This window comes from Carcharodon carcharias, chromosome 1 (assembly GCF_017639515.1).
Source record: "Carcharodon carcharias isolate sCarCar2 chromosome 1, sCarCar2.pri, whole genome shotgun sequence".
Taxonomy (NCBI): Eukaryota; Metazoa; Chordata; class Chondrichthyes; order Lamniformes; family Lamnidae; genus Carcharodon; species Carcharodon carcharias.
This window is the reverse complement of record NC_054467.1, coordinates 6,159,917-6,182,115: the sequence shown is the minus strand read 5'-3', so window position 1 is coordinate 6,182,115 and position 22,199 is coordinate 6,159,917. Positions and strand designations below refer to the sequence as shown.

The 22,199-nt window shown below is 46.7% G+C and overlaps 1 protein-coding gene across 1 annotated transcript in view; it reads left to right on the top strand.

The window, feature by feature from the left end:
• Nucleotides 1-18: 18 nt before the first annotated feature.
• Nucleotides 19-22,199, top strand: part of LOC121284980 (probable E3 ubiquitin-protein ligase HERC3) — a 43,735-nt gene continuing 21,554 nt past the window's right edge. The window contains exons 1-8 of the mRNA XM_041201022.1: nt 19-217; nt 3,311-3,387; nt 5,979-6,103; nt 8,089-8,148; nt 10,373-10,478; nt 10,948-11,140; nt 16,461-16,618; nt 19,272-19,358. Coding sequence (XP_041056956.1) covers nt 19-217; nt 3,311-3,387; nt 5,979-6,103; nt 8,089-8,148; nt 10,373-10,478; nt 10,948-11,140; nt 16,461-16,618; nt 19,272-19,358 — 1,005 coding nt within the window. The remainder of the gene's footprint in view (nt 218-3,310; nt 3,388-5,978; nt 6,104-8,088; nt 8,149-10,372; nt 10,479-10,947; nt 11,141-16,460; nt 16,619-19,271; nt 19,359-22,199) is intronic.

The following is a 22,199-nucleotide window of genomic DNA, read 5'->3' as shown; positions in this document are numbered from 1 at the left end:
ACACCAGCAAAGTCAATAATGATCAGTGGTGCACAGGGAGTGAGGCCAAAGGCACTTGCCAATGGAAACAAGCCTCAACGCAAAACAAAAGCAAACAGGAAAAGACAGCTGGAGAATCAACTCTCAAAAGGCCAGTTACCATCAAGACAACAGGCAAAGGAGAAGAAAGAGCGGAAAAATTCATCTATTGTGACTGATGCAAACTCCAACGTGCAAGGTGAGATTCTAGTAAATGCAAGTGTTGGCCAGGGCACCAGACTTCAATTCTACACATATACGCTCTCCAGCTCAGTCAGTCCAGTGTGGTGGTATGTTACAGTTCACTCAGACAGTCCAAGTTGCTGTGGCAACATATACCAAGCACGTTGTAGTCTGGAGCTATGGGAGAGGCTCCAACTTCCTTTCCATCACGTGGCTGACCAGGTCTCACCCTGGTCTCACCGCCTGCCGTGGGCACATGCTGGAAGGATTGGTAGAGTGATAATCAACCTCTTTTGGCCATGTTATTAACGCACCTTCCTTGGCCATCAAGTCCTGGGATGGGACTCAAACCCAGAGCTTTTAGCTCAGAGGCAGGGATGCTACCGACTGTGCCACAAGACCCATTAGTCAGTCCCGTACACCAGGATATTACTAGACACAGATTAGATTGCAGTTTTCAACATATTGAGGGGAACCGATACAGCAGAAAGAGAGAAAATATTTCCAATGGTTAGGGAGCCTATGAGTAGGGGACAAAGTCTAAAAATTAGAGAGAGGCCTTTCAGGAGTCAAACTAGAAAATACTTTCACATAAAACAGGGTAGAAGTTCGGAATTCTCTTTCGCAGTTGCCAATTGAATGCTCGATCAATTGCTCATTTTAAATCTGAGATTGATAGATTTTTGTTAAGCAAAGCTATTAAAGGTAAAGGTGGGTACGTGGGGGAGAATTTTCCGGCCGGCAAGTGGGGGTGGAGGCGTGGCCTGCTCAGTGAGGTGTAGAATGACGCGCGGTGATGTCAGGCGGGTGTCCCGATGTCACCGCGCGTCACTTAGATTTTCAGTTCGGCGGGCACACACCGGAGTCGTCTGCACACCCACCAAACTGTCAAAGGCCTGTTAAGGCCTATTAAAAACTAATTAAAATAGTTAACTGAGCTGCCCGTCCAACCTTAAGGTTGTTGGGCAGGGGAAGATCCCAGGCAGCCTTCACATTTTCTATGGAACCTCATCCACGGGCGGGACGAGGTTTCATGAAGGGTTTAAAAATCCAATAAAAAGTTTCAAAAAAATTCATTGACATGTCCCAGCTCACGTGACAGTGTCACATGGGGGGGATGTGTTTTAAAAGTTTTTCATTTCTTTATTTTGATATTTAAAATTTAAACAAATCTCCACGAGGCAGCCTCTGTGCCTCAGGAAGATTTCTGCACTCTTTTGTGTGCATGACTCAGAGATTCCCACCACCCACCCACCCCACCCCCGCCTCCCGGGCCCGCACAGGGAGCACTCAGTGCCTCTGGGTGTGCATCACACTGGGTGGGCCTTAATTGGCCCCGCCCACATAAAATGGCAGCGCCCACCCAACTGGGGGGCGCTGATCGAGTTCATGCTTGCTCCTGCACAACCCGTTCCCCCCGCCCCCCCACCCCAACGGGGGGAAAATTCAGCCCGTGGACTTAGGTCACATTGAATGTTGGCGGAACAGGGTCTTGGGGTTACATGTCCTCCTCCTGTTCCTATGTACATTGTTTATAGTTCATCGCCCCAGTTCAATGTGTTGAAGTCAAGACGCACCCTAAATTCTGCTACTCATAACTCTTTTGTTTCCTCATGGACCTCAAAACTGTGGACATCTCCATTTCCCAGTTGGTCAGTGGGAAAATGGGGATGCGGCTCAATTCCCGTTCCTCCACCCTAAACGCATTCTTTGAACAATATGATTCGTCAAGGGACATTAATGACTGAAACTGACTGTTGGCCTTCCGAATCCTACAGTCCAGTGATGAATTTTTATCTTGCTAGGCCTTCATTTCAGGGGTAGTTTTACTCTGGTAAGTGTATATCGATTAACTATGAAACAGCCGATGCAGATATTGAGTCCTTCAGTGCTTTTTACTTAATTAAGGGATGTGAGCATTTCAGGCAAGACCAGCACTTATTGCCCATCCCTAATTGCCCCTTGAGAAGGTGGTGGTGAGCTGCCATCTTGAACCACTGCAGTCCATGTGGTGTAGGTACACGCACAGTGCTGTTAGGGAGGGAGTTCCAGGATTTTGACCCAGCGACAATGAAGGGACGGTGATATATTTCCAAAATCAGGATGGTGTGTGACTTGGAGAGAACTTGCAGGTGGTGGTGTTGCCATGCATCTGCTGCCCTTGTCCTTCTAGATAGTAGAGGTCATGGGTTTGGAAGGTGCTGTCGAAGGAGCCTTGGTGAGTTTCTGCAGTGCATCTTGTAGATGGTACACACACTGCTGCTACTGAGCGTCGGTGGTGGAGGGAGAGCCAAAAGTGTTGAACGGGGTGCCAATCAAGCGGGCTGCTTTGTCCTGGAAGATGTCAAGCTTCTTGAGTGTTGTGGGAGCTGCACTCATCCAGGCAAGTGGAGAGTGTTCCATCACACTGCTGACTTGTGCCTTGTAGATGGTGGACAGGCTTTGGGGAGTCAGGAGGTGAGCTGACTTGCTCTTGTGGCCAGCATAGGGCTATATGTGTTATGGGAGACACACAGCAGATCATATGTTGTCTGGAGATGAAAGTCTTTACCTCAATGAAAGGGAAGTTACAAAGTGAAAGGTATACTATCTGTATTCCGAATCTGGATCTTCACTGGAGATATCCAGTCCTACTGTGTACTGATCCTGGATTCAACTAATTGTCAGCGGGAGTTCAGTGGGTAGCATTTTCACCTCTCAGTCAGAAGTTCATAGTCTCACTCTAGAGGTTTGAGCACGTCATTTAGGCTAGCAGCAGTAGTGAGGGAGTGCTGCACTGTTGGACGTGTCGTCTTTCAGATGAGACATTAAACCGTGGCCCCGTCTGCTCTCTCAGGTGGGTTCCATGGCACTGTTTTGAAGAAGAGCAAGGGCATTCTCCCCGGTGTCCTGTTCAATATTTATCTCTCAAGCAATATTCATTAAACTACAGATAATCTGGTCATTATCACATTGCTGTTTGTGGGATCTTGCTGTGCGCAAATTGGCTGCAACATTACAACAGTGAATATGGGTCAAAAGTACTTAATTGGCTCAAGGGCAATTTAGGACGTCCTGAGGTCATGAAAGGTGCTATATAAATGTAAACCTTTCTTTCTTTCTTTATCAGGTTGTATAATCCAGCCAGTGGTCAAAAGGATTTTTGCCGGCGCAAACCAGTGTTTTGCATTGTGCCATGTTGATGTGGTAAGGAATTTAGCATATTTAAAGACCTCCAGTGTTTTGTTGACCTCCGCAGGTATTCTCTGTGTTATCTGTAACTGGTTTCTCAGTAAGGCTCTACCGTTATCGGGTTCAACAACCACAACAACAACTTACATTTATATAGCACCTTTGGCATAATGAAACACCCCCAAGGTGCTTCAGAGAAGCATTACAAAACCAAGTACGACACCAAACCACACAAGGAGATATTGGATCTGAAGACCAAAAGTTTGGTCAGTGAGGTGGGTTTAAAGAAGTGGCTTAAAGGAGGAAATTGAGGTCACGAGGCAGGGAGGTGTAAGGGAAGGAATTCCAGAGCTTGGGACCCAGGCAGCTGAAGGCAGTGATGGAGGAATTGTAACTGGGAATGCACAAGAGACCAGAATGAGAGGATGCAGAGGTCTCAGAGCGTGGTGGGGCTGTGGAGGAGATTACAGAACTAGGGAGGGAGGATAGCAAGGCCAGGGAGAAATCTGAAAACAAAGATGAGAATTTAAAAATGGAGACATTGCTTGCCTGGGGAGTCAATGTAGGTCAGCGAGCACAGGGGTGCCCAGAAGGAGAAAAACAGTTTGGACCTGTAGCTTTATTTCCCAATTTTTACTGGTGTTCCATTTTAAGGTACACAAGTCCAGTTCAGACCAGTATTCTTATTTCCCAGCTTTTACTGTTTCCTTTCCTTCTGGGTGATGGGGAAATGGGACTTTCTATGAGTTAAGACACAGGCAGCAGAGTTTTGGATGACCTCGAGTTCAGATGGAGTTCAGCACCCGGCCGTGTCAAAACCAAAAACGGCTCATGGTTTAAAACCCGCCCCCCCCTGCAGAGACGTGAGCACGTAATCCCACCACCCAGTCCAGAATCAGCTTACACTCCAGTGGGTAAACTTTATCTATGTCCGTGCTCCCAACATCGAGTCTTGATCCCCAGAAGTTCCTATCAGAAAATCATTTGCATGAAAACCACGAATATTATTAATAATTATAACGGTTAGAACCAGTTCATCTCCTCACCTTGAGGTGAACGAAATACCATCTGTAAGTCTTCAAACTCTAACAGCCTTCAGGTTTCAGCAGGAAATCACCTCTGCTGTAAAAACAAAAAACTGCGGATGCTGGAAATCCAAAACAAAAGCAGAATTACCTGGAAAAACTCAGCAGCTGCTTGATTTGCGCATTACCACTAATCTCCTGTTGGTAGTGCTGCTCAGCAGTATCTCTAATAGGCTATTGGTGACACCCCATGCTAACAACAATTTGCATTTATATAACACCTTTAACACTGTAAAACATCCCACGCCTTTTCACAGAAGCAATTATCAAACAATATTTGACACTGAATCACATAAGGAGATATTAGGACAGGTGACTGAAAGCTTGGTCAAAGGGGTAGGTGTTAAGGAGCGTTTTAAAGGAGGGGAGAGAGAGAGAGAGATGGAAAGGTTTAGGGAGGACGTTCCAGAGCATAGTGTCCAGAAATGGTTTGTAATGTTCTTTCAGATATTTTATGAATAAAGTATATTTTTCGAAAAAAAAAAGTGTCTAGGCAGCTGAACTTGAGCATCCCCAATTTTAATCGCTCTACCATTGGTGGCCATGCCTTCAATAGTGGAGTGATTAAAATTGGGGATGCTTGAGTGGCCAGAATTGGAGGAGTGTAGAGATCTCGGAGGGTTGTGGGGCTGGGGGAGGTTACCATATTGACAGACTGAGTATTCCCAGCACTTTATTTTTATTTTGATTGTTTTATAGATACGCAACTTTTATAGGCTCCCTTATATTTAAAGCAATGACATTAAACAGTTCAAAATAATTATTTTCAAACTTTACCACTTGATTGTGCTGCGTGGACATTTTTTTACAGCATTTTTGTGCTTTCTTTTATTCTGTGGAGATCTGCAGCTCCCTGGGGCATCTTTCTGCCTTCAGCGAGCTCAGTGGAAGTGCTCACCCAGCACCCATGGTGACATCAGCGCCCACCCTCTCCCTACTCCCACAGGTAGTGCCGAACCTTCCTCTGGACGTGCTCCATGCTGGCTGGCCGTTAATTTGCCAGCCAGCGTGAGATCGTGTTCACAGCGCGATCTCGGCCGAGGGCAGGTTTTACATCCGCTTCCAGCCGCGCTGACCTTGGACGTACCCTGAGGGTAAAATTCAAGCCCATAGTTTTAATTATTCCCTTTCTGGGCTGGACAGGGTTGGGTAGAATCACAGGAACATACACCTCATCGTTAAAAAAGATTCCTTACACTGTTAAATACCAGCCGTGACTTTCTGTGGCAAGTTTAATGGGCAGTTTAAGTGGACATGCAGCGTTGTTTGAAACTTACAGTGAGGTTGTGGGCGAGCTGCTGTTTTTGTGAGACTGATGGTAGTGTGACGCAAATTGTCTAGCAACTAGTGGCCATTCACAACTCACAGGGAATCTTTTCCTCCTTTCAAGTTGCTGGACCAATTGGGCATGAACAACAGCGTGTGCCTTTAATCTTATTTTGACAACATATTTTAGGCCAGTGTCTCACGTCAGTGATCTGCCTAGTAAAATACAATCCTTCATCTATTATTTAATTGTAGGTTCCAGTTTCTCCTGAAGATCAATCTCCATTCATTCCCGTGAATAGAATTGCCACTGTTGAAGACTCACTCCTGGACAAATGGAGCGCAACAGATGATGAGGAACTGTGGGAAAATATCAAAGAGTAAGCGTATCTTTTTTTAAAAATGTTAACCTTGATTTTCGTTGCTTTCAGTGATAAGCAGGCAAATGTCAAAAAGAAAAAAAAATACAAAGATACGAAGACAAAAGCAAAATACTATGGGTGTCAGAAATCCAAAATAAAAATAGGAAAATGCTGGAAATACTCAGCTGGTCTGGCTGCATCCACGAGACAGACTGAGAGAGAAACAGGTCATTACCCTACCATCAGAACTGATGCTCAGCGATTTAACAGAATTTCAGCAAATGCAAAGACAGGAGAGAAGGCTGGAGAGGGAGGGAAAGTATAAAGGGTGGGTTTGGGGATAGGGGGAGGCAGGTGCAGTGATTTGACAAAACGTGAGGCAAAATGTATTGGCAATGGGACAAACGAAGAAACAAAAATCACGTCCAGGGAATGTGTAAATGACAGCAGCGAAATAGAGGAGGGGGAGGAAAGATCTGGCAAGGAGGAAGTCTTCTGTGCCCCAAGAATATGGTGGGGAGAGATGGGGAGAATCTCAGGAGTGCGAACCATCCCACTGACAGTGGCAGTGCTAGAGACCCCCCCCACACCCGAGCATCAGCCCGTAACAGATTAGCCCCCTGTCCCCACCAACATCCCTCTCTCCCACCACCCCGGCCCCCCCTGCACTCAGTGTCCGTGGTGCAGGTATCTCCCATTACCAGCACCGGCTGTCCTGGAGAAAATGGGATTAGTGGCCATGATCTAAAGTTACTGAACTCCCAGTTAAGGACAGAGGGCTGTATCGTGGCCGGTAGGAGAGTAAAGCGCTGTTCCTCCAGCTTGAGTTGAGCGTCATGGGAACACTGCAGCAGGCCAAGGACTGAGAGCTCAGAGTAAGAGTGAGACGGGGAAGTAAGACATCAAATGGCCGGAAGCGGGGGGTCCCGCTCACGGGCTGAACAGAGGTGTTCAGTAAAACGCTCACCCAGTCTGCATTCGGTCTCCCTAGTGTAGAGAAGACCACATCGTGAGCAGTGGATACAGTATCCTGAGCCGGAAGAAATACAAGTACTTTAAATTGCATTTAGCGTCAAAGCTGGGGAATGGTAAAATATTCCTGATTTCGATCAGGTGTTCCCAGCTGGAGCGTATCAGGGTTCACAGTCTTTACAAGCGTGGCAGTAAAATGCAGGAAGTCACAGAACTCAGAGCACCTGTTTTTTTTCCATCTATTTATTTAAAGGAATTTTGGAGGGTCAGGCACTCCGGATCCACAATTTCCCAGCCAGCACTCTTGAGTAAACATGAGGCCTTTGTCATGATGGGCACAACAATTAAATATCTGGGCAACATCCAAAATCTAGTCTCAAAATAAATCAACTCTAGGTGGGGTGAAGGAATACGGGGTTGTGAGTATCCACAGAGGTTATCTCAGTAAGGGAATACTAATATCAACAACAACTTGCATTTATATAGCACCTTTAACATAATCACAGGAGTGATTATTAAACAGAATTTGACACTGAGCCATATAAGGAGATATTAGGATTGATGGCCAAAAGCTTGTCCAAAGAGGTAGGTTTTAAGGAGTGTCTTAAAGGAGGCGAGGGAGGTAGAGAGGCAGAGGTTTAGAGAGGTAGAGAGGCAGAGGTTTAGGGAGGTAGAGAGGCAGAGGTTTAGGGAAGTAGAGAGGCAGAGGTTTAGGGAGGTAGAGAGGCAGAGATTTAGGGAGGTAGAGAGGCAGAGGTTTAGGGAGAGAATTCCAGAGTTTAGAACCCAGGCAACTGAAGGCATGACCACCAATGATGAAGAGATGGAAATTGTGTATTAATGGGGCCAGGGTTGGAAGAATGGAGATATCTCGGAGGATTGTAAAGCTGACAAGGACGATCGGAAATTGTGAAAATAAAATTAACCTTTTGTAACCTTCTGTTTGTATTTTAAATTTACCACTTTTCAATTAGAATAAATATTGATGCAATCTTGGGATAGTCTTAAAAAAGATGTTTCATTTTCCACAGGGAAATTGATCTTATCTTTTCTTCTGCTGCGTCCGTCAATGGGAGCTTCCTGGAAACAAGGCAAGTCTAAAACATTGGATCAGACAAATTGTTGAAGGGGTGGGGGGCTGTGTGTTTGGTGAGGGCTTGGAGGGGAAAGTGGCAGATGGCGGGAGAGAGATTTGTGGTACAGAGGGTGAGAACAACTGGATAAATTTTGTGATTTCACATTTCCGAAGTGGAACCAGGGTCAAAGGGAGTGAGGGTCAGTTATAGGGTTTTGGTGTTGGTTCTCCAAACTGCCCTCCATTTAAAACCTGGTTACTTGCATTCAGTTCTGGTCACTGCACCTCAAGAAGGATAGGTTGACCTTGGATGGGGTGGAGTGCAAATTCATCAGCACAATTCCCTGGCCAAATGGACATGTTGCATAGACTAGGCTTATATTCCCTCGAGTATTGAAGATTATGGGTGATCTAAGAGAGTTGATAGGATAGATAGAAAGAAACAATTTCTGTTGGTGGACAGAGTCCAGAGCATTCCTGCTTGATTGGCACCCCATCCACCACCTTAAACATTCATTCCTTCCACCACTGACGCACAGTGTACCATCTACAAGATGCACTGCAGGAATTCACCAAGGCTCCTTAGACAGCACCTTCCAAACCCATGACCACTACCATCTAGAAGGACAAGGGCAGCAGATAGATGGGAACACCACCACCTGGAGGTTCCCCTCCAAGTCACTCATCATCCTGACTTGGAAATATATCGCCATTCCTTCACTGTCGCTGGGTCAAAATCTTGGAACTCCCCCCTAACAGCACTGTGGGTGTACCTACACCGCATGGACTGCAGTGGTTCAAAATGGTAGTTCACCACCACTTTCTCAAAGGCAATCAGGGATGAGCAATAAAAACTGATCTTGCTGGCGATGCCCACAACCTATGAATAAATAAAACAAGGACTGGGGGCTCTGACCTTAACATTGGAGCCAGGCTGTTCAGGGGTGATGTCAGGAAGGACTTCTTCACACAGAGGGTGGAAACCTGGAACTCTCTCCTCTGAAAAGTTGTTGAATCTGGGGGCCAATTGAAAATTTCAAAACTAAGATAGGTAAGAGTTTTGTTTGCAAGGATATTAAGGGTTTCGGAACCAAGGCAGGTGGTTGATGTTAAGATCCAGATCAGTTATGAGGCTAGTTGAATAACAGGACAGACCTGAAGGGCTGAATGGCCTCCTCCAGTTCCTCTGCTCCTTATTGAGGGCATGAAATCACTAAATTTACCCGAATATCTATTTATACCTTGGAGCCGGCCTCCAATCTGTTCCAGAGGAATCAATTTGAAATTCCATTTCCCTCCCAGCTGAGTTCGAAATGAGATTGGATTGGAACCATCCGCACTCTGCGCCTGTTTTCTCAGAGCAGGTTGTGTATCAAATAAACACCAACATCATCGTTGTTGTTGCTCTCCACACTCCACGGACACCTGACGTATGTCTGACCCCCCCAAATCAGTGGCTTCAGGACATCTCAAAGTAGTTCACAGCCAGTGAAGAACTTTCAAAGTGCAGTCACTGTGTTAATGTAGGAAAACACACCTCAGCCAATTTGTGCACAGCAAGCTCCCAAAAGCAGCAACATAATAAAATCATCTGTTTTTAGTGATATTGGTTGAAGGATAAATATTGGTCCCAGGACCCCAGGGAGAATTCCCCTGCTCCTCTCTGAAATAGTACCATGGGAGCTTTTATATACAAGTGGGAGGGCAGAAGGGGCCCACCTGAAAGTTGGTCCCTCTGACAAGTACTCCTTCAGTACTGTGCTGGGAGTGTCCGCCTGGATTTTGAGTTCAAGCGTCTGCAGTTGGACTTTAAACCCAAGGCTTTTGAGGTTCACTGGCACAACTGCTCTCCAGAAAACCACAGCTGATACTATGACCATCATGGGATGTCCTTTATGTGAATTCTGGCAGTGGGTTTAGTGTGATTTTCAGATCTGTGCTGGAGATTGGTCAGCAGTATGTACTATATACAAGATGCACTGCAGTAAATCGCCAAGCCTTGTATATCAGCACCTTCCAACCCTCTGATCCCCACCATCTGGAAGGACAAGGAAAGCATCGGAATGCCACCACCTACAAGCTCCCCTCCAAGTCACACATCATCCTGACTTGGAACTAGATTGTCATTCTTTCACTGTCATGACGTCAGAGTCCTGGAACATGAGGACTTGCGAAATCTACCCTAATACGTCAACTGTTGTGTGACATTAACTCTTGTTTTACTTCTGGTTTTGGAACAGCAATGATGACCATTTCAAAACAAGCAGAGAGGCCTCAGGAGTTGACATGTCAGCAGTGAACGTGTGGTTTGAGAAATTGGGGAAAAATCCCAGACTTCTACAGGAGGTAACGTTCGAGAGGGATTCTATGCTTGAAAATGAGCAATTTGCAGGTCCATGAGGAAAGAGCAGTGGCAGTGGGACTAATTGGTTAGTTCTCTCAAAGAGCCAGCACAGTGAATCGAGTGGTCTCCTGTGCTGTTTGATTCCATGGATCAAAGCAAGATTCCTTATATAATTTCTTATCATCAAATAGTGAGGTGAATTTTATCACACCTACCAAGGCCCTAAGCTCTGGAATTCCCTCCCAAAATCTCTCCATCTTTCTTTTGTTCTTTAAGATGCTCCTTAAAACCTATCTCTATGGCCAAGTGTTTGGTTACCTGTCCTCATATCTCCTGTGGCTTGGTGCCAAATTTTGTCTGATGGCGCTACTGTGAAATTGGGACATTTGACTACATCAAAGGTGCTAGATAAATTCAAGTTGATGTGGTTGATTATGTATTCCTCATATTCCAATGTTTCCTTTCAAATAGGTAACGAATGTAGTAGAGAATAACTTGATCCCTTCGTTATCTACATCTCCTGTTGGTGTGGAAGCTCTTCGAGTCTATTTGGTTCTGCCGGAGCTCATAGATGTTCTGATCGAGCAAAGCAACGCTGTGAAGCTAACAAGTCTCCTGAGCTCAGCTATTACCTCACTGGAGACAAGCCAACTGGAGATTCTTGGTGAGAGTGACAGAAATTATCCTTCTTGATCTCCAGGTAGCATCCTTGATTTTCAAGGGCCATTGAACCACAGCTTATGCTATGATTTTATTACGGGAGAGGGCAAGGAAGCAGGCTCCAAATCTACCTTGGCTGAAATGAGGATCAAACCCCACACTGTTGGTGCTATTGTGAGCCACACGCTAGCCTTCCAGCCAACTGAGCTAACCAGCCCCCTGAAGTTACACAAACTCCAGAACCAATGACCGGCTTCTAATACAAAAGCAAAATAATGCAGATTTTTAAAAAAAAAAATCATTCATGGGATGTGGGTGACCAGCATTTGTTGCCCATCCTTAATTGCCTTTGTGAACAGCTAAGAGTCAACCACGTTGCTGTGAGTCTGGAGTCACATGTAGGCCAGGCCAGGTAAGGATGGCCAATTTCCTTCCCCAAAGAAGATTAGGGAACCAGATGGGTTTTTCCAACAATCGACGATAGTTTCACGGTCACCATTACCAAAACTAGCCTTATATTCCAGGTTCTTTTTAAATTAATTAGATGCCAGGAAACAGAAAATGCTGGAAACTGCTCAGTAGGTCAGGCAGTGTGTGCCAAGAAAGATGCAGGCCAGAATTTTTACCTTGATGGGCGGGCGGGCCCCACCGGCTCGGTGGTGGGCAGGCAGCCGCACTCCGCCGCCGACACGGGGCCCGCCGCCATTTTGAGTGGGCGGGTCAATTAAGGGGGAGTGTCAAAGAAGCGCACTGGCCCCGGAGGCAGAGTCCTGTCTCAGGGAGATCACTGACAGTATAAAAATCTTTAAAAATAGAAAAATATTAAAATTATTAACATGCCCCCCCTCCTCATGTGACAATGTCACACGAGATGGGACACGTTAATAAGAAGCACATAAACTTTATTGAAGTTTTTAAAAACAGACATGAAATCTCCTCCCGCCAGTGGGTGAGGTTTCCTGTATTATCAGAAACCCGCTGGGACTCCTGGCCTGTCCACCAGCCTTAAGGTTGGACGTGCAGGGTCTTTAACAAGCTTAATTATCCTGTCAATGGCCTCAATTGGCCATAGACAGGTCGGTGGGCGGACAGCTGATTTCACTGTCCGCCCGCCCTCCTCAATATTTAAAGGGACCGGGATGATGTTGGGGGTTCCTCCCAATGTCATCCCGTGTCATTTTCCTGTCGGTGAGCAGGCCCCGCCCCCAAATTGCCAGTGGGAAATTTCTGCCCACAGAGTTAACATTTCAGATCAATGACTTTTCATCAGAACTGGAATAAGTTATTTACAACTCCACAAGAATCATCTTCTGCTTCTTTACTTGTCCCGTTACCAGCCTCTTTTGACTTACACCATCAACCCGTTTGTCATAGAGGGGGGGGTGGCGTAGTGGTGTTGTTACTGGACTAGTAATCTAGAGACCCAGGGTAATGATCTAGGGACCAGGGTTTGAATCCCACCATGGCAGAGGATTGAATTGGAACTGAATACGATATCTAGAATTAGAAGTCTAATCAAAATCTGCTGTCCTTACGTGGTCTGATTGCAGCAATGGCCTAGCAAGCAACTGTCTCAAACTGCTAAAAGCAAGTCAGTAAGGAACGAAACCAGACAGAGCACCTGACATTGGTGAAGTCCCATTCTCCATCGTGTTGTGTGGCACTACCATCATGCTAAATGGGATAGATTTTTGAACAGATCCAGCAACTCAAAACTGGCAGCCATGAGGCACTGTGGGCAGCAGAATTATACTCAAACACAATCTGTAACCACATGGCCCAGCATATCCCCCACCCTAATACTACTACCAAGCCAGGGGATCAACCCTGGTTCAATGAAGAGGGCATGAGGGCATGCCAGGAGCAGCACCAGGCAGATGTAAAAATGAGGCCTCAGCCCAGTGAAGGTACAACAGTTGTGCCAAACAGCATAAGCAGCAAGCGATAGACAGAGCTAAGTGGTTCCACAACCAATGGATCAGATCTAGGCTCTGAAGTCCTGCTACATCCAGTCATGAATGGTGGTGGACAATTAAACAACTCACTGGAGGAGATGGCTCCACAAATATCCCCATCCTCAGTGATGGTGGAACACAGCACATCAGTGCAAAAGATAAGGCTGAAGCATTTATAACATTGGTGAAGTCCCATTCTCCATCGTGTTGTGTGGCCTCCTCCGTGGGTCCCCAGCATCACAGATGCCAGTCTTCAGCCAATAGGATTTACTCCAGGTGATATCAAGAAACGGCTGAAGGCACTGGATACTGCAAAGGCTATGGGCCCTGACAATATTTCGGCAATAGTATTGAAGACTGATGCTCTAGAACTTGCTGCACCCCTAGCCAAGCTGTTCCAGTACAGCTACAACATTGGCATCTACCCAGCAATTTGGAAAATTGCCCAGGTATGTCCTGTACACAAAAAGCAGGACAAATTCAACCCGGCCAATTACCACCCCATCTACTCTCCATCATCAGTAAAGTAATGGAAGTGCTATCAAGCGGCACTTGCTTAGCAATAACCTGCTCACTGACGCTCAGTTTGGGTTCTGCCAGGGTCACACAGCTCCTGACCTCATTGGTTCAAAAATGGATAAAAGAGCTGAACTCCAGAGGTGAGGTGAGAGTGACTGCCCTTGACATCAAGGCAGCATTGGACTGAGGGTGGCATCAAGGAGCCCTGGCAAAACTGGAGCCCATGAGTATCAAGGGGAAAACCTTTTGCTAGTTGGAGTCATACCTAACACAACGGAAGATGGTTGTGGTTGTTGGAGGTCAATCTTCTGAGTTCCTGGACATCACTTCAGGAGTTCCTCAGGATAGTGTCCTTGGCCCAACCAGCTTCAGCTGCATCATCGATGACCTTCCTTCCATCATGACATCAGAAGTGGGGATGTTCGCTGATGATTGCACAATGTTCAGCACCATGCACGTCTCCTCAGATACTGAAGCAGTCCATGTCCAAATGCAGCAAAACCTGGACAATATCCAGGCTTGGGCTGACAACTGGCAAATAACATTCACGCCACATAAGAGTCAGGCAATGTCCATCTCCAACAAGCGGGAATCTAGCCATCACCCCTTGACATTCAATGGCATTACCATCGCTGATTGCCTCAATTTCAACATCTTGGGAGTCACTATTAACCAGAAACTGAACTGGCCTAGCCATATAAATACTGTATCTACAAGAACAGGTCAGAGGTTAGGAATCCTGCAGCGAGTAACTCACCCACTGACTCCCCAAAGCTCGATATCATCCAGGACAAAGCAGCCTGTTTGATTAGCACCCCATCCACAAACATTCACTCCCTCCACTACCGATGCACAGTAGCAGCAGTGTGTGTACCATCTACAAGATGCACTGCAGGAATTCACCAAGGCCCCTTAGACAGCACCTTCCAAACCTGGGACCACTACCACCTAGAAGGACAAGGGCAGCAGATAGATGGGAACACCACCACCATTTGGAAGTTCCCCTCCAAGCCACTCACCATCCTGATTGGGAAATATATCGGCCGTTCCTTCACTGTCGCTGGGTCAAAATCCTGGAACTCCTTCCCTAACAGCACTGTGGATGTACATACACCACAGCGACTGCAGCGATTCAAGAAGGTGGCTCACCATCAACTTCTCAAGGGCAATTAGAGATGGGCAATAAATGCTGGCCCAGCCAGCGATGCCCACATCCACATGAGTGAATAAAAAAATTAACCTCGCCTGTCCTCCCCCTATCACAGACTTTCTTAGTTGTTTTTCCGGCAGTCTCTGATTTAATTGGCTTTGCAGCTTTACCCAAACCTCGGGAAACCTGGGAGCTGAAGGGAGGTGAAGATGGATTTATAGCGCTGCTTGTGGACCAAGAGAAGCAAGCTCCTACCCCTCTCGTCCTACCCTCCCCGTCCTCCCAAGCTCTTTCTCCATCAGATCCACCACTATAAATGTCATCTGGCTCAGAGGTTGCCCCCCCACCACCCCCCCCAACCCCTCCTACGCCACCACCCCCCCGCTACCCCCCCCACCCCACCCCCTGCCCGCGGCTCTGGGACTGGGCACATCACCAACCCTACCCCTGGGTCATTGATTGTACCTACCTGGTCTTGCAGCCTGCTCTGGAATGCATCCCATCCGACTGTCAGCCAAGTGTCTCAATCAGGCTGAACTCCGTCTGGGTGGGGAACCTATGAAGGCCAAAAGATGCCTGAAAATTTGACAGTGTGCAAGGAAAGCTGGACTTCCAGGATTCCCACCTGAAATTCCTTCCCTCCCTCAGCATGTAAACTACCCCTGTTAATATGCAGCATTTTATCGTATAGGTTTCACTCATGGTGCCTGTACTGATCCTCTGAAAGAACCACCCACTTGTTCTCACTGCATTTCCCTTTTCTCGATATCCTTTGACATTTCGCTTTAAAAATGTGTCATCTTTTATCACTGGGTTGCGCCTTTGCTTCTGAGTCAGGTGGTTGTGGGTTCAAACCCCGTGCTAGCGCACAATTTCCAGGCTGACACCTCAGTACAGTACTGTCGGAGTGCTGCACTGTTGGAACTGCAAAAAAATCCTAATGGCGTTTTTTCCAAAGAAGTGCTAGGAGTTCCCCCTGGTTTCTTTGGCCGAATTTCAAACCTTACGTAATGGGGCGATACGTTCCTTTTTCCAGCTGTGATGCAAGGTCTTCAAAATGAATCATGAACTCTTGCCGAGACTCTCCAGCCCCACAGTGGCAGGTTTTCCCGCGGCAGATGTGACGATCCACTTAAATCCCTCTTGACTTTGGCGGGTCTGGAAGATCCCACCAGCGGGAGAGGCTGGAAAATCCCACCCTCTGTTTCTCTCTTCACAGATGCTGAATATTTCCAGCATTTCCTGTTTCCGCTCCAGATTTCCAACATCCGTTGTATTTTCCCTATGTCTGGGTGACTGGGAAGTTCCCAAGCACATGAAAGTTAAAATTATCCCACATTTTTCTACACTTGAATTAGACACTGGCCATCCTGCTATATTCTCCTGCAGGCTTTTTTTTAATCAAATTTTCCCATTCTCTCCTCAATCTAATGTTCTGGGCATCTCCCAGTAATATTCCCCTAAATTTCTAAGTCCTGTGAAGCTTTATGCTGATATTAGCTACAAAACCTGGTCAAGGGTCTCGCTCTCCAGTGTTGATAATCCATTGGTGAGCCGGGGGGAAAAATGAAATCAGAATCTCTCGTAAAAAAAAAGCAAGTTACTTGTTCCAGTAATATGTTTAACTTTTAAGATGCTGGTAAGTCAAAATGGGTCTGATCTGATTGTATTTCTTTGCTTCTTCCTGATCTATTAATCAGAATCTTGGTGGAGTAACCTCAATGAATTTTTCTTCACGAAACTTGTGATGATGTATAAACGTGCCTCTCATAGACTTCTTCAAGAGGTGTCTAGAGAGCAGAGGGCAGTTCCTGATCAACTGTGCAATTGTCTGGATATCTTGCAAAGACTTTACAAGGTGAGCTCGCCTGTGGGTGTAGTGCTCTGACCTCTTCTGTATCCGTCTAACATTATTTTTTCCCTTCACCTGCCGGATGTGGGAGCATTCACTGCCCATTCCTAACTGCCCTTGAGAAGGTGGAAGTAAGCTGCCGGCACTGCAGCAGTCCATGTGGGTAATAGATTTTTCTTGCAGTTACGATGCCACTGAAGTGGTGTTGCTAGACCATTTCAGAGGGCAGTTAAGGCTGAACCATGTTGCTGTTGGTCTGGAGTCACACATATGTCAGGGTGGGCAAGGATGGCCGATTTTCTTCTGTAAAAGGTATTAATGAACCAGATGAGTCTTCCAACAAGCCAGGGCTTACATGGTCACCACTCCTGATGCTAAATGAATTTAACTAAATGAATTTAAATTTCCCAATCCCGGTAATGGGATTTGAGCACATCTGTATGATTAATAGTCCAGGTCTCTGGTACTAATCCAGTAACATAATCATCGTGTGACTGTAACGTGTGTACTCCTCAGGAGTCTCCTCCCACCCTATTTCATCTAATCCTGTTAGCCTTTCTCTATTCTTTCCTTCATCGTTTATTTATAATGAGAGTTTCTCCTCACCCGTTGAATATTTACAGATGTTGCTCTAACGTTGCCCTTTTCACAGAAGGAGCTCAAAGTGAAATCACGTGTTTAAGCTTGGTCACAAATCCAAAATGTCTCATCTCATAGATTTGCGAATGAGACACACAGGGCAGAATTTTGCCATCGGTGAGGAGGGGGCGGGGCCCACTCGCCGACGTGTAAAATGACGCGCGGTGATGTCGGGCGGAATCCCTGACTTCATCCCGCCACAGTAAAATTTTCAGGAAGGCGGAGGTGTAGCAAAATCAGCTGCGGGCCCACCGACCTGCCAATGGCCAATTGAAGCCATTGACAGGATCATTTAAACAATTAAAGAACCTGCCCGTCCAACCTTAAGGTCAGAGGGCAGGTCAGGAGCCCCGGCGGGAAGTAGATAAAACATGAAACCTCATCCAGCGGCGGGATGAGGTTTCATGTCGGGTTTCAAACATTTCAATAAAGTTATTATGTAAATTATGAACATGTCCCAACTCATGTGACATTGTTACCTGAGGGGGACATGTTAGGGAATTTTTTTAAAAAATCTTTTTAAAAGTGTCAACAATCTCCCTGAGGCTGCACTTAGCCTCAGGGAGGTGTGCGCTCTATTGTGCTCACTCTTGCTTTTGGGGAATCCCACCCCCCCCCCCCCCGCCCCCCCCCCCCCGCCCCCCCCCCCCCCCCCCCCAACCAGCCCGCACAGGGAGCGCATAGCGCTTCCCGCCGGACCTCACGCTGGGCGGGCCTTAATTGGCCCGCCCACGTAACATGGCGGCATGGCCCGCTTCTCTGGTAGGGATCATCTCCCCGCCCACCGGAGATTGGGTCAGGCCCACCCACCCGACAGGCAGGAAATTCTGCCCACTGATGATTCCAGATAGTTAAGAAGATAAGAAATAGGGGCAGGAGTATGTCGAGCCTGCTCCGGCATTCAGTAAGATCCTGGCTGGGATTTTCCAGTCCTTCCTGTGGCGGGGATTGTCACAGGCAGGGCAGAAAATTTGACAGACCGGCCAAAGGTCCGTTGACTTCGGACGGGAATTTCCAGTCTCGCAGCAGGTGGCACTTGAAAATCCCGGCCCCTATCTGATCTTCTACCTTAACTCCGCTTTCCTAGCTATCCCCCAAGTCCCTCCATTTCCTTAGTATTCAAAAATCTTTCAATCTCAATCTTGAACACACTCAATGACTGAACATCTGCAGCTCTCTGGGGTAGAGACTTCCAAAGATTCATGACCCTCTGAGTGAGGAAATTTCTCCTCATCTCAAATGTAAATACCAGGCCCTTTATCCTGAGCCTGTGCCCCCACCCCCGGTCAAGACTCTCCAGCCAGGGCAAATCAGCCTCTTAGCTTCCAGTTGCAAATTTACGTGTGGGGTCACACAGTGGTTATGTTACTGGACCAGTAATCTCGTGGCCTGGATTAATAATCCTGTTCAAATCCTAGCAGGGCTGTTGTGGAAATTTAAATTAAATAAATTTGGAATGCAGAAGCTAGATTAGTAATGGTGACTATATAACTACTGAATTGTCATAAAACCCACCTAGTTCACTAATGTCCTTTAGGAAGGGAAATCTGCCACCATTCCCGGTCTGGCCTACATGTGACTCCAGACCCACAGGAATGTGGTTGAGCCTTACCTGCCCTGGGCACCACCCACTCCAACTGACTGCTGGGCACTGCAATTTCCAAAGACATGGAGCAGGCACGTTTGTGACATGTGTCCGCCAGGCCCTTACTAATCAACCACAATCCCACTGACTGTGTAAACTCCATCAAGACTGACAGCGCAAGCCCTACATAGCTCCGTGTGCCTCTAATTTCCTCTTCACCACAGTGTATTGATATAAGTACTTTCACAACCTCAGGACACCTTAAAGCACTTCGCTGCCCATGGAGTACTTTTGAAGTGTCGTCACAGTTGGGATGAAGAAGTTGCGGTTGCCAATTTGCGTACAGCAAGATCCCACAAACAGTGGGGATTATTTTAAATGTAAACAGCTTAAAATATCGTAGAAAAATTATGTTTCAATCAATTCTGCCCACAGATAAACTCCTATGCAAGTTTTCAAATCCAGGAGAACAGTTTCTACATACTTCCAGCAGAGGTCTTCACTGGCCCTTCCATTTCTTGTGTGAGTTCAGAAAATTGATTAACAACATTTTGCCGCAACAGGATCATGGCTCATCTTCTACCTCAGCTCCACCTTACCCGCCCTATCCCCCTATCCCTTAGTACCCGGAAACCTATCAACCTCTGACTTCAACTTGTTCAATGACTGAGCGTTCCCACAGCTGTCTGAAGCAAAGAATTCAAAAGACACGCAACCTCCTGAGTGAAGAAATTTCTCCTCCTCTCAGCCCAACCAGGTTGACCCCCTTATTCTGAAATTGTCACGCTGTGTTGTCGATTCTCCAGCTGGGTTGTCGGGGGGGGGGAACATTTGCTCGGTATCCACCCTGTCCAGGCTTTTAAGAATTGTATATGTTTCAATCAGGTCACCTCTCGTCCTTATTAACTCTTGGAAATATTTCTTTGATTGGAGGTTATTAGTCCATTAACTTAAGTCCTAATCTTGCCTGAATTTGACCTCTTGGGACCTGCTCATATTGCAGACCCTTAGGCTGGAATTCCCCCCCCCCTCCAAAACGGTGGGTCCCCCCATGACAGGGTGGTGAGCCATCGAAATCTCCGTTCTCATTGTCCGGACTGGAAGATCCCACAGGCGTGAGGGGCTGGAAAATTCCGGCCTTGGTTTTAGAAAATCCTAAATCTAGAAGCCATAAATACAAGGTAGGGACTATTAAATCCAATGAGGAATTTGGGAGAAATTTTACTCGGAGAATGGTGTGAGAATGTGAAACTTGCTACCACAGGCAGTGGTTGAAGCAAAAAGCATAGATGCCTTTGAAAAGAAACCAGACAGGTACGTGAGGGAAAGGCCAATAGAAAGGTAGGCTGAAAGGTTGAGATAAGATAGGTGGAAAGGTGTGGAGCAAGTCGCATGAAGGTGGCAGCTAGAGACTGAGTGCAGCGAGATTGAGTGCTAAAATCCAGCAATTTGGTAAATGAGGTAATTTGATGGAGTGAGGAAGGAGGCACTGTTTGGCCTTTTACAAAGTATGGGTGTTCCAGAGAGGGAGCCACAGAGGCAATAAAAGTCCAAAAGAGGGAGACAGCCTCAGTGAGACCTGAGAGCTGGAGCTCGGAGGCATTAATTAGCTGAGCAGGTAGATGATTGTTGACTTTTAAATTCTTTTCCCCCTCTAAACTGGGGCAGTAGTTTGAACCAGTACCAAGGAGATACAAGTATTATACTAAATTTAAACTCCATAATATAACTACAGATAATTGTTGAGTGTCATTCTAAATTTGAAACTTAGCTAAATGAAAACAAAATAAAGATAGCAGGGAAGGTGGTGTGTTGCAGCTGTAGCATGTGGAGATAACTGGTGCCTGTGTGATCCACAGCAATCACATCTGTAGTAAATGTCGGTAGCTTGAGGAACTTCAACTCCAAAGTGATGAGTTGGATTTTGAGCATCAGACACTGCGATGCATCAGGGAATGGGGTTGTTACCTGGTCATTTTGGTCCAGGAAGCTGTCACATCCCTTAGGCTAGGTACTTCAGTTTGGTTCATGGTTAGGGACAGGAGAATGTGACTGTAAGAGAGGCAGATATGGGAATCGAGAAGTTAGCAATGGAGGAGCCTCAGGCCTTGCAAGTGTTCTACAGAATTGATGTTCTTGCAGCTTGTGTGGTCAAGAGCAGAGACTGCAGGGAGGAAGAGGAAGCTGACCATGGCACCATGGTGCAGGTAGTTATTCAAGTGGGGGAGTGAAAAGGAATATAGTTGTAGTAGGGGATAGTATAGTTAGCGGAATAGCTATTGTTCTTTGCAGCCTAGAGTGTGAGTCCCAAGGCTGTGTTGTCCGCCTGGTGCCAGGATCAAGGATATCTCCTCAGGGCTATGGAAGAGTTGGAGTGTGAGGGAAAGAATCCAGTCATGGATTCACATGGTTACCAAAAAGATAGGTAGAACAAGGAAAGAGGTTCTGCTGAAGGACTATAAGCAGCTAGGGGTTAAATTAAAAAAAACAGAAGCAGAAAAATAATAATCCCTGATTACTACCTGAGCTACGAGCAAATTGGCAGAAGGTAAATAAACTCAGAGAGTTGAATGTGTGTCTGAAAGATTGGTGTGGGAGAAATGGGTTTCAATCCATGGAGCACTGGCACCAGTACTGGGGAAAGTGGGAGATGCACCATTGGGACGGTCTGCACCTGAACGATGCTGAGATCAGTGAACTAGCAAATCGTATAACTATGGCTGTAGAGAGGGCTTTGAACTAAATAAGGGGAGTAAGATTCACATGAGGGGTGATTTGGAAAGTTAAAGAGAAAAGGCAAGGCAATAGTTCAGGGTAGCAATGCGGGGAATGGTAACGAGGGTGTGACAGGAAGGGGCAGAGCATACAAACATAAGAGTGCACCAGCAAATGAGGTCAGAGTAGGGAAAAATGGTGAGAAGACAGAATTAAAGGCTCTTCATCTGAATGCTCGCAGAATTTGTAACAGGATGAACGAATTGATAGCACAAATAGGAATAAGTGAGTATGATGTGATAGTCATTACAGAGACATGGCTGCAAAGTGACCCTAGCTTTGACCTGAGCATGTCAGGCATTGGTTGGAGGGGGGAGGGCAGTGGTGGTGGTGGTGGTTGGGTCTCAGAGGTGGGGGAGGATGTTGGGCCTTGGTAGGGAACTTGGATCACGGATGAGGGGGTCAGGCCTTGGGGGGGGTCTGGCCTTGGGGAAGGTGGTGGGGTTGCGAGGTGGTTCTGCTGTGGGGGAGGAGTCCCATGCAGGTGTGGGGAATCCAGTGGGGAGGCAGGGGTGTTGTGAGAGACTCCTAGAAGATCGGGAGTGGGGTAGGGAGTCCTGTGGGGTTGGGGGGAATCCTGTAGCGTGG